Source organism: Orcinus orca, chromosome 19, assembly GCF_937001465.1.
Source record: "Orcinus orca chromosome 19, mOrcOrc1.1, whole genome shotgun sequence".
Taxonomy (NCBI): Eukaryota; Metazoa; Chordata; class Mammalia; order Artiodactyla; family Delphinidae; genus Orcinus; species Orcinus orca.
In genome coordinates, this window is record NC_064577.1 from 17,162,341 (window position 1) to 17,174,886 (window position 12,546).

Here is a 12,546-nt window from a genome sequence, read left to right on the forward strand (position 1 = left end):
TGAATGGATGCGACTTTCTCCTCCTGAAAACTGGCTCTGGAAAGCTTCCGTACTTCACAAGCTGAGAATCCCCAAAAGAGTAGGAGAGAGGGCACTTTGATGGGTGTCTTTATTTTATTTTTTAAATAATTTTATTTATTTATTTTGGCTGCGTTGGGTCTTCGTTGCTGCGCACGGGCTTTCTCTAGTTGTGGTGGGCGCGGGCTACTCTTCCTTGTGGTGCGCGGGCTTCTCATCGTAGTGGCTTCTCTTGTTGCAGAGCACGGGCTCTAGCCGCACGGGCTTCAGTAGTTGTGGCACGCAGGCTCAGTAGTTGTGGTTCGCAGGCTCCAGAGTGCAGTCTCAGTAGTTGTGGCGCACGGGCTTAGTTGCTACGTGGCATGTGGGATCTTCCCGGACCAGGGCTTGAACCTGTGTCCCCTGCATTGGGAGGCGGATTCTTAACCACTGCACCACCGGGGAAGTCCTGATGGGTGTCTTCAGAGTTTCCATCGGCCTTGCCATGTCACTTCCTTTCTCTAGACACCTTCCCATCAGCTTCAAGCACTAGGTCAGACCAACTGGGAAGAAATAATTGCTGCTGATTATTGGCATGCAAATAAGAAACTGAAGGGTTTTCTTTGTCAGCAGTATCTCCAGGTTTATACACTCCCAAGGATGTTCTCTAGAAAGCACCTCTTTTCTTCTCTAAAATGTTCTCGAGCTATTTAAAGCCTGTGATAAGGGAAGTTTTTTTGCTCTCGTTTCCCTTCAGTTTAGCTTAACTCAAACTTACATCTGGGGTTTTTATTGACCTAATTTACTTTATACTTTATATCAACTTTTCAGTTGATAACCATAAAGTAGAGTTCTCTTTGTAAAGTAGAAGGGGAACAGGGAGAGGGATGGGGCCATTGTCTTGGACTTAAGTCGAGGATTGACTGGGATTTCTCTCTCATCCCAAACTCCTACTGTCCCTGCAGTCAGGAGGCAGGAAGGTAATGGATTATATCAACTCTTCATTCTGTGAATCTGGTTTCCGCAGTTGGGTTGTTTCTTTTCAGCAGCCAGGGATGGACCCCTGCCCCTAAACGGGCTGTTTTACTTCAGGTAAACCTCATTCTCTGCCATGGAAAGAAAGTAAGAAAGAGAGAGAGAGAGAGAAGGAGGAAGGAAGGAAGGAAGGAGAGAAGGAAAGAAGGAAAGAGAGAAAGAAGGAAGGAAGCAAAGAGAGAGAGAAAGAAAGAACCTTCCAAAGTAGGATGCGTTCATATGAAACACTGCCTCATTTCCTGCTCCCCTTTGGCTAGGATCATCACATCCGTTCAGTGATGTCAACCCAAGAAGGGGAGTTTGGTTTTTCTTGGTCTCCAAGGTCCTACCAGGGAACTAAGAAGGAAGGTCCAAACATGGGATCCTTCCTAGCACAAGTGAAGAATTTCAGGAAACGTAGACTCTTTCAAATATTTGTTTTACAGGAGACTTTGAATTTAAGAACCAATGTGGAATTTCTTTTTCCTTAGCAATATTTCCCTAGAAATATCCCTACTATTTAGAGCCATAAGTCAAAGGAGATAATAAAGAGGGGACATAAGTGGGGTTCATTCCACCTTACCCATAGGAAGGGTTTTGCTGCTTTAAGAGCTTATTCACATATGAACTACATTTGAATCTCATTTTTTTTTTAAAGCAGGACAAATACCTCCATTTTACAAATGCAGAGAGACAGCTCAGAGATGTTAGGCAACTTGCCTGAAGACACACAGCCTGACCTTGAACCCTACTTTCCTTTCTATTCCACCAGGCACCAGGTTGCCTAACGAGTGAGTGCCTAGTTTTAGGACACCCTTGACATTGACTTCCACCTGAATTGCACTCTTGGGGTTGATCTGTACCCCCAAGGTACACTTTGAAGTACACTTTGTACCAATTCAATCATCGAATATTTATATAGGTTCTCCTTTACCAACTTGTGCCAACCTATGGCTGGCTGGAGGAGCAGGGGGTGGCATGAGGGTGGGGAGGAAGAGATGGAGATTGTAAGGGTCCCCGTACAGAATTTTAGAGCCTAAGAACCCCCTTTTAAACCAATCCATTTTTTTATATTTATTTTGTTTATTATTTTTTATTTTTTGGCTGCGTCAGGTCTTAGTTGTGAGATGCAGGCTCTTTTGTTGTGGCGCGCGGTTGCCTCTCTAGTTGTGGGCCGCAGAGCGCGTGGGCTCTGTAGTTTTTAGCACTCGGGCTCTCTAGTTGAGGCGTGAGAGCTCAGTAGTTGTGGCGCATGGGCTCAGTTGCCTCGTGGCACGTGGGATCTTAGTTCCCCGACCAGGGATCGAACCCCTGTCCCCTGCATTGGAAGGCGGATTCTTTACCACTGCACCACCAGGGAAGTCCCCCAGTCCATTAATTTTTATACACAGGAAACTGAGCCCAAAGCTTTGAGTGCCTCGTCCGAGGTCTTAGGCTCTTGTCAGTGGCAGGGCAGGAACCAGAGCCCAGGGCTTCGTGTGCCCAGTGCCCACTGGGCTTTCGCTGGGCCAGGAAGTCCCTCCCCTTGCCCTGGGAGAAGCGGGGGTGGGGGTGGGGTGGGGGGTGGGGGTGGGGTGGTGGGGGTGGGGTGGGGTGCGGGTGGGGGTGGGGTGGGGGGGTGGGGGGGCGGTGCTTCCCTGGTGGGGAAGTGATTTTCATCCACGCTGTGTTGACGGGCGGTGTGGAATGGCTCAGAAGCTCTGGAGTAAGGGTCTGTTTACAAACATTTGCACCTCGTTGCCCAGGGCACAGGGTAGGCAGACTTTCTTGGGATGAAGCAGGGAGCTGGGAGAGGATTTACCGGAGCCTGTGACACACACCAGTCAGTGTAACAGCCTGAGGGCTGGCTCTTTGTTGCCTGGGAGGTAACCCAGGCAGAGCTGGGGCTCCCACCGCCCCAGGGAAAAGGAGCCGGTTCCAGACGGGAAGCCCGCACTGATCAGAGTTCATCTCTGATGAGCAGGTCAGGTCTGCACAGAGAAGAATTTGCCGAAGCAGGAAGGGGCAGAGCTGCTTCAGCGGCAGCCTTTCCGCCTCTGCATCTGGTGCCCTACTCTCCCCTTTCTGGGTCCCCTGCTCTGCCCTGTCTGCCCAATGGCAGGGCTGATTTTACTTTTACTTTCGAGAGAGTGTGCTTCCCGGAAAACTTTTTTCTATTGATGAAAAAAATTTTTTTCTTTTTCTTTTTTTTTTCAGGAAACGGGACACAGATTACTCTGATTTCACATGATTTGTGCCCGCACACAGTGAGGTCCGATAAACACGAGCAACGCCCCACAGAGCGCAGACACAAAAGGCTATTAGCTTTTAATTGAAACCCTCCCTCCACCCCCCCCAGCCCCCCAGCCCCTTCGAGGAACAGGAACTCAGGCCTTTGTGAAGCAGGGTCTATAACAGAGGACTCTGCCAAAATGAAAGGAATCTTGAGTTGACCCAGAGGAGTGAGATGCTCTTTTGAGCCCCACCCCCTTATGGCATTCAAAGGCTTTTCATTTTCTGAGCAGTATTGAAATTCTAGGACAATGGAGGCCAAATCCTTGCAGTGGGGTTGGGGGCTGGGCAGGGAGAAAGGAGAGAGGGTTGGCCAAGGAGGGGACCCGGGGGAGTCCATCCTTTGTTATTTTTCTTCTTTCCTACCCATTACCTTAAAAAAAGAAAAAAAAAAAAAAGAAAGAAAGAAAGTAAAAAGACCCAGTAAACTTTATAATGAATAATGACATCACTTCCGGGAGCCCAGCTGCTCCTGGGGACCAGAGAGACACGGAGAGCAACAGACTATTTACAATTTCATTTTAAATTATTTGAAACCCTCCCAGAGGAGTTCTTTGATATGCAAACATCTCACCCAAATGGAGATAATTATTTATGGAGATGTGGCCCTTTGAAGGGGAGCTCCGATCTGGTGGGCTCAGAGACTTCCTACAAAGGAAGAAGGTTCCAGATAAGAAGGGGCTGAGCTGATCCCCATCTTCCTCCCTCCCCCCCCCACTCCTCCCCTGGGAAGAAAACTGCTTTAAAGAAGAAACTTCCCAGGGTTACAACTTACAGCTCGAGTTACAAGTCTCAGGAGCTGCCGGTGTCTCCTTGTCCACAGTCAAGTTTACAGGAAGAGTTCCTTTCTCATCCCTGGGTGTCTCATCTTTCTGTCGGGATGGAAGCTACAAGGCTGGACCTTTGTCTTTGCCCCCCTCCCCTCCCCCCGAAGTCCACTGTAATTTATAAGGTCACAAGGTAGAAAGGCACCGCCCCGGGGAAGAGTTTGGGGTGGATGTTCAGGGCTGGTAGATGGGACTTCAGAAGAGGTGACAGCCGTGTGACATCGGTGGTATCGTGGCGAGCACAGCCGCCTTCAGAAGAGGTGACACCAGCTTCCCGCACACTTGTCACTACAGAAACCCCTCTGATTAGGTCTCTAATGACCCTGGGGACTCCAGAGCACCCGCTAGCTTCTGGGGACATGTGCCCTCTCCTCGCCCCCGACCCTGCCAGTGTCTGTCACCTCCGGGACTGTCGGCAGCTTTGCAGTTTGCTCCTTGGCAATGTCCCCTCCCTGTGACCCCCCAGCTGCCCTTCTGCCCTTCTCAAGTTAGCCAACTGAGTGCTTCCCCGGCCTCTGTGATGGGGAGATTGACGCACTCAACTAACCTCAGCCTAACTGCCTTCCTTGGGGACCAGGCAGGGTAGGCCAGGCCTCTGGAGGAGGAAAGGATGAGGGAGGGTCTTGGGCAGCCGAGCAGTCAGATCCCAGGAACCCAAGGGCATCCTTTCATAAAAGAAGACTTGTTATTTTTTGTTCGTTTCCTGAGTTTTTCTGGCATGTATTTTCAAGGCAGGAAGTTGGCTGTTTAGTCCCTGATCTTGCCTGTCACAGGTTAAGATGTGCTACCTTTGACAGCCCGCAGTGTTCGCTGGGAGGAAAGGGTTTTCTTTTTTCCTGAGTGGTCACAGGTGCCGTGATCCCAGCATCCCAGGGAGAGCCCTCGACTGGAGCCGCAGAGGAAGGTGAGGGTTAGGAAAGGACCCCGATGAGCGTGCTGCACCTGCATTTGAGGCCCGGGCTGAGGGTGCAAGGGTGTGCGACCCCCTTCTTCCCAAGGAGGAAACCATCCTTCACAGACAGGAAGCCAAGGAGAGAAGGGATCTCAGCGTTGTCAGGGTTGCTGTTTTTTTTTTTTAAAGCAGATTTTATTTATTTATTTTTTAGAGCAGTTTTAGGGTCACAGCAAAATCAAGCAGAAAGATCAAAGTTCCAGAAACCGAGCACCGGCATGTGAATTTGGGGTTCAACCACATTCCCATAGGTCTCCTGCTCCCCCCGAAGCACAGCCTTCCCCCATCAGAGTGGTCCACTGGTTACGATGAGCTTACACTGACACATCAGTCATCATCGCCCCAAGTCCATAGTTTACATACAGCAGGGCCCACCCTTGGAGATGTCCGTCCTGTGGGCTTGACAAACGCATAATGACACGTATCCGTCATGACGGTATCACTCGGTATTTTCACCGCCCTAAAAATCTTCTGTGCTCTACCTGTTCAGCCCCACCTCTCCCTGCATCTCTGGGGATCCCAGCGTTTTTGAGTTTTGCTGCTGATACTTGCGGGTTTATCAGCTGCTCAAAAAAAAGGGGGTGGGCATCCTTATTCCCCACATGGATTTCGGACTGTGGAGGTTTATTTATTTAGTTGTTTCCAGGGTGGGGAGGAGAGGTGTAACCTTCCTAGAAATCCTGATTCTTCTGTGTGTAAAGGTTTCTCCTGGCTGCTCTGTTGTTTTTTGAATTCTCAGGGGCTGGACGTGGGCTTTGGGAGCAGCTAAAAGTGATGCAGCCTTTCGGCTTCCTGGCCGGTTACCAACCTGACACCACAGTGGGATCGTCCTCAGAGCAGTTTGTCAGAATGCGACCTCCTCTTCGGTGCTAATTCACAGACCAGGAGGCTGAGGCCTGGACAGGCAGGCATGTGGCCAGGGATGTTCACCCTCATGAAAACTTGTAGCTTTTTTTTTTTAAGCAACAGTAAATAGATCTGTGATGTCAAAATGTCTAAGTCTCTATTGACCATTTTCTCTTTTCAATCAAGATTTTCCTCCCAAGGGTATCCAAACAAGGATTTGGGCAGCCTCGGGCTATTTGTAAGGGGATTTGCCTTGTGGAAGGTGCTTGCTTTGAGCTTTTCGTTGGAAAGGGGCAGCACAAGGGGAAGATGTGGGAGTGATAGAACCGGTGATGCTGGTTGTTAAAGATTTCTATGTATGTGTCCGAAGTCATGCAACTGGACACCAAGAATGATTGTTTATTGTATGTAGGTTAACAAGTAGATTTTTAGAATTAAGAAAAAAGATTGCTGTTGGAGGTCAGGAAACGTGCGGGTATTTTTTTTTTAATTGGGGTAAAGTTGATTCACGACATTGCGTTAGTTTCAGGTTACAGCACAGCGACTCGCTTATACATATATCTATATCTATCTATCTATATTCTTTTTCAGATTCTTTTCCCTTATAGGTTATTACAAAATATTGAGTAGAGTTCCCTGTGCTCTGCACTAGGTCCTTGTTGGTTATCTATTTTATTTACAATAGTGTGCATAGGTGGGGTATTTCTGTAACCAAGCAAGACGTCATTCTCCCCCAGGAGAGGGAAACAGGGGACCGGATGTTTCCCTGACTCTTCCTAGTTTTGCTCAATCCAAGGGGGAGATGGGCCCACCCCGACCCAATGTGGCTTGCCGCTTGTCCCCTCTCTGAAGTTCAAGTTCATTGACTTCCATCATCTGCTTTGTGTCAATGTCTTGACCTCTGTTCGGCTGTAGTGCGTTGGGTTACATCCATTTCAATAACCTTCCTCTTTGTTGTTGTGTAATTTGCCAGTTCAAACAGTAAGTTCACTTGCTGGACCCTGGGAGGAGGCGTGCCACCTGAAGAAAGAAAAGAGGCAGAAAAAGAAAATTAAGGCAACCTTTGCTACTGGAGAACATCAGAATTATAAGGCTTTTAGAACTTCTCTGGTTCATTCAAAGTTCCTACGCGTTTAGACCCTCTGAAGACAGACCCCAAACCCTCTCCATCTGCCCTGGCCCTGGAGAACTTGGCGGGTTGGGTTTCCCTCAGTCATAACGGTATAGCACTTGGATTCTGAATATTAAACCCTTTCTTGTAGATTCAGTCTAGGTACAAATGGCTGAACACTGGAAACAATTCGGACTTGATCAAACTCGATCTGCTTTTGAGTGAAATGCAAAATAAGTTGAGAGCCGGGCCCCTCTGTAATCCTTCATCACGTTAGCCTGATGACACGGCTACGTTTGTCTAAGTGGTTAATGGGCAAAGTGGGTCAATCCAGCTTTAGCTTAAGCCGGGGGCAGCTGCAGGGCTGCAAGGGGGTCCTTCGGGGAGAAGCATGCTTCCTCTAACTAGCTGTGAAGGAGGAGCCTGTTGCCCTTTCTGCCTCTTGCAATAGAGTTTATATCATCATTTCCATAAATGTCTCCCTAGAGGGATTTTGGTCTCAGTAGATTAGGGATGGCTTGAAGCTGGAAGTTCAGAATGTCCTACTGAGAGGTAGATATTTGGTCAAAAATGATGTGGAAATTGTCTTTTTTCCAATTTCTGGGCCCAGGTTGGAATCAATCAGAAATCTCTATCCCGTAGCAAATGGAAGATTGTACATCTGTGACCGCTACTTAGTGTCCGATTAGGTAACACATCGCCTTCCGATGTACACACACCAACGTGTACACATGCATGTTCAGCATGGTCCTACTGTGTGCTATAAACTGTGTACTGAACACGGTCCTAATGATCATAATAATGGAGTAGTAGCCGCAGCTAGTGAATATCGAATATATAACGTATGCCAGGCACGTTCAAAGCATATTATGATCATTAATTGTCTTAATCCTCATTAAACTCCCATAAGGTTGGTGTTATCATCTTTATTCTTACAGCTGAGGAGAGAAGGCCAGAAAGTAAGTTGCTGAAAATGAGACACCTTATAAGTGACCGAGCTGGGATTTGAACCCAGGCGGTCTGATGTCCAAGCCCACAGTGCTTAAATGTTAAGCTAAATGCTTTCATTTTACAAACCCCGCAACAACCAAATGCAGTGGGTGGAAATCATTCTCGTTTCACATATTCGGATGCTGGAACTCAGGGAGCAAATCAGACGCAGTCTTACATCATTGATGCCTGTGATTTTTAGTGCTCATCACCACACAGAACTGCTTTTTGGTCCAAATATCATGTCCTATCTTTCCTGTAGGTTATAGCAGTTTTGCCTACGTAGTTATGTTTAAATTATGCTAAGAAAGATATCATACAAGTCTCCCTGCCTATGCCAGGCACTTTTCTAAGCTGTTGAGGTATATGAATACGTTTAATCATCACAACAACCGTAGGAGATCGGTAGTGTTATTATTTCCCATTAAGTACATCCGCGAGGAACCAGGGGTGCACAGCCTTGCGTCTGTGCGACTTCTCCGCGATCACGGTCACACATCTAGTAAGCGGAGCAGTTGGTACCTCAACTCAGGCTCCGGGTCTGTAAGACCCTCCCTGTGCTGGGAAGGAGCTCAGTTTTCAGGCCCTAATGTGCCTTTCTGCTCCGCGCAGGGACCTGATGCCGAGGACCCTGGAGGGGCAGATCACCATGGAGAAGACGCCCAGCTACTTTGTGACGCGCGAGGCGCCCGCGCGCATCTCGGCCATGTCCAAGGACACCAAGCTCCTGGTGGTGGTGCGGGACCCGGTGACCAGGGCCGTCTCGGACTACACGCAGACGCTGTCCAAGCGGCCCGACATCCCCAGCTTCGAGAGCCTGGCCTTCAGGAACCGGACGGCGGGCCTCGTGGACCGGGCGTGGAGCGCCATCCAGATCGGCCTGTACGCCGAGCACCTGGAGCGCTGGCTGCGCCACTTCCCCGCCCGCCAGCTGCTCTTCGTGAGCGGCGAGCGGCTGGTGCGCGACCCGGCCGGCGAGCTGGGCCGCGTGCAGGACTTCCTGGGCCTCAAGCGCATCATCTCCGACAAGCACTTCTACTTCAACCAGACCAAGGGCTTCCCCTGCCTCAAGAAGGCCGAGGGCAGCGGCCGCCCTCACTGCCTGGGCAAGACCAAGGGCAGACCCCACCCCGAGATCGACGGCCAGGTCCTGCGGCGGCTGCGCGACTTCTACCGGCCTTTCAACCGCAAGTTCTACCAGATGACGGGCCACGACTTCGGCTGGGACTGATCAGACCCTCCCGCCCCGCCCCCCTCCCCACCCGGGGCTTAGGAAATATTGAGAGAGATTATATGTATGTAAAATGTACAGAAATCTATTTTATAATAATTTATTTTTAATTCATAAGCAATTAACTCACTAAGCTGCCTAGCCACGCTCTTTAGAGTCACGTAATCTGTTCACATTCCAAAGTGTTTCTAAGATTTTCTTCTTGTCTTCACAATGGATGGTGCTTCCTTTTTTTTTTTTTTTCTTTCTTTCTACCCATTGTATTTAAAAAGAAGAAAAGCACAACTTGAGATTTTCGTTGTTACGGGTATGCAGCCTTCGATCGCTGTCTGGATGCACTTGCCCACCTCCCCATACGGAAGCTTCCATCTCCCTTCCTGCCTGGGCACCTCTGGGAGCTCTGAGCTGCCAGACCTTCCCATAGCAGCTTCCTCGCTGACGTGCTGACACATCCGAGGGCGTAGACGCCAAACCACAGCGCTAGCTTTTCCCCCCAAGTCCGCTCAGCACGCGGGGGAATCACTACCTTGGCAGGGACATCCACATCCTTTTAGAGTCTGCCTGTCAGGGCCCTTGACTTTACCTTTTGATTCTGAAGGATGCCCCTGCCTCATCTTCTGCCCCATCCCTGGTTCAATAACTGGCTTGAAGCGTAGGCAAATATCAGTCCCCACTTCTGCAGGTCCCGCATCTGAGATGCTCAGGTGCTGCTTTAGAAATAAAGACGATCCCTTCTAATTTGCATGCGAGTGCATCGTGTTCCGTTCTCCAGGCAGACGGCTCTGCTTTGACACACCAAAGAATCCCCTAGGCTAGCAGAACCCCCGGATCGAACCAAGGGTGTCGAGACCTGAAGGGGCCAGGTTCACCCCACGCCATCTGAGTCTACCAAGGTGCCGCTAGGTGCAGAGCCAGCCCCTGTTTGATGTCTGGAACTCCCCTCCCTGGAATTCCTAGCTCATCTCAGACAACACGGTCTGTAGCCCACAGGCAAACAGCGAGAACCAGGAGAGGCTCTTGTAGAGAGACTGGGAACGCTGGCCCGTGTTGCCCGTAAGCGCTCGAGCCTGTGCCGCTGTCCCTTGTTTTAGCCAGGCCCTGGCAGAAGGGGTTCCAGCACTGTTGCTGCCGATGCAGAATTCTCTCCCCTACCTCTTCGTGGAGGGGGCACTGGAGGGGTCATTTGTGATGACCAGCTAGTGGCAGTTAGGTAACCGTATAGCAATATCAAAGAATTGTCATTTGTGTTATACTTTCACTAAGGAATATATGGGAAGATAGTATCAAAATGGTTGGGTTGTGATATTTACAAAGGACACTTTGGTATGTTCTATGGGATAACTTGCTCGCCAGTGAAACAAAACACTGGTCTTTAAGGGATGTCTTATTGATAATCTGGTCTGTCTTTGCCCACAAGTTTTAGCCCCGACGTAGTTAGTTCATGCTTAGCTGCAAAGCTAAGGTATCGGAGGATGGGCGCACGGGGACCGGAGGCGGGAGCTCTGTGCATTCCTGAGATGCTGTGTGCATTTCATAGCTTTGTTACTGCCTCCACCAAGCCGTGTAGACCTGCACTTAGGGGAATGCCCATGATCATGGCATGGCTCTTCCCTCTTGCTGCTTGGGTGTCAAAGACATCTTCAGAAGGGTGCTAATTGATCGTGCATTTCTCCTATCAGAAGGCTCATTAGAAATAACACTGGGAACACCTCTTTTCCATTATAGCATAACATCGCTTAAAGTCAAAGCCAGCCCCCACCTGCCACCTGATCCTGCCCTGTCCGCTTTCTGTCCACTCTCGTGCTCTGACACGGTGCGTGATGTCAGCTTGCAAAAAAAGTTCAGAGAAGGGTTTGCCACGAAGCAGTGGGGAAATGCACGTGAACTTTTCCCTCCCCTCCAGGGCCCTGCTTGCCTTTCTAAGCTGGACCATTTTCGATTAAGTTGTTTATTCCCTGCCTTAAAACTAAAACAGGAAATCCTCAGAGAGAAGGAGGGTCATTTAGTCATGAACACTGAAGTGAGTCAAGATTCTATTCTGGGTCAAATCCTTGAATCCAAACAGATGTCGATAATTAGCACTGAAGGACTAGAGCGCGTTTTTCTGTGGAAGACAAATAAATCAGACTTCCTGTGCATCTCTTCCGAGGAGTCTGACGGCTTACAGTTCCTGACGGCTCCTGACTCAGCATCGGCCCCAAGGTTACACCCCATCGCATGATACTTATTACAGGGCACACGTGTCTTCCTCCTGGAGAAGTCTGCACGGCCACCGACTTAACCTTTTAGCTGCTAGAAGACAAACACCATTTCTGGTTTGGCAATTTGTCCTAACGCGTTCTGGTTTTCTTCCGCATTACAGGAGAAGCTCTGATATTCATGGGGTACTTTATTCCGCTCAGTTTGTTTAAAAACAAACAAAAAGGTTAACAAAATATTTGGAGGTTGTTGTTGTTCCTGTCGAGCCCACGCTGTCTTTGAGGTGTTCGTACTTGGTAAGTGGTACCTGGAAGGGTGTTTAGGTGTAGTAACTGCATCATAAACGTTTAATTGGAAGATGAAGGAAGAAAAGTTGTCTTCTTCATGGGATCCTCCTACGAAGTCATTTTGAGTGACAGGTACATTATAGGCCTTTGGAGAAACGCAGTTTCAGATCCCACCAGGATATTTTCATGAGAAAGGAAAATGGAAGGTTCCGCTAAAGTAGAAACGCATAGTGTCTAAAAGGCTGACATGGAAGTCAATGTCCTTTTTCTTTTCAGTTGATCAAGAAAGATGGTCAGTAAAACTTCAAGGTGTGGTTAGATTTTTTTTCTCACTTTTGTAACATTAATTTATGACTGAGTTTCATTCAGCCCAGTAATCTGGAACACTGCACATTCTAGCAGTGTGTCCTCTATAACCTGGATGTTAGAATAACCAATATGTACAAAAAGAAAAAAAAATTAAATCAAGTATTTTGTCCTATGTATAACACAAATTAATTTTACACAGAGAAAGATGTTTCTAGGAAAATGAAATTCTGGTAATTCATGCTATTTCTTTTTATGAAAAAATAAAATATATTTTACCAACTTGTGGGTAACTCTGTGTTTTATTATATGTTGTGGATGGGTAAGGAGATGGTATTTGATTGAATAACTAATCGCATGCGTGCACACACACACAGAGGTATTCCAAAGGCACGCCGATCTTTCATATTTTAAAAGATTTGATCCAAAATACAAATAGTCTGCAAGTATTTGGGGTAGATTCTTTGTAAATGACTCTGAAGGCTGCAAGATCAGTGAACGGGCTCCTGCCCACT

General features: G+C 48.4%; 1 protein-coding gene across 1 annotated transcript in view; it reads left to right on the plus strand.

Moving 5' to 3' along the window:
* LOC101290366 (heparan sulfate glucosamine 3-O-sulfotransferase 3B1) overlaps positions 1–12,313 on the plus strand; it is a 37,833-nt gene extending 25,520 nt beyond the window's left edge. The window contains exon 2 of the mRNA XM_004266823.3: positions 8,621–12,313. Within this exon, the coding sequence (XP_004266871.1) occupies positions 8,621–9,239 (619 nt within the window). The 3' untranslated portion in view covers positions 9,240–12,313. The remainder of the gene's footprint in view (positions 1–8,620) is intronic.
* Positions 12,314–12,546: the final 233 nt, after the last annotated feature.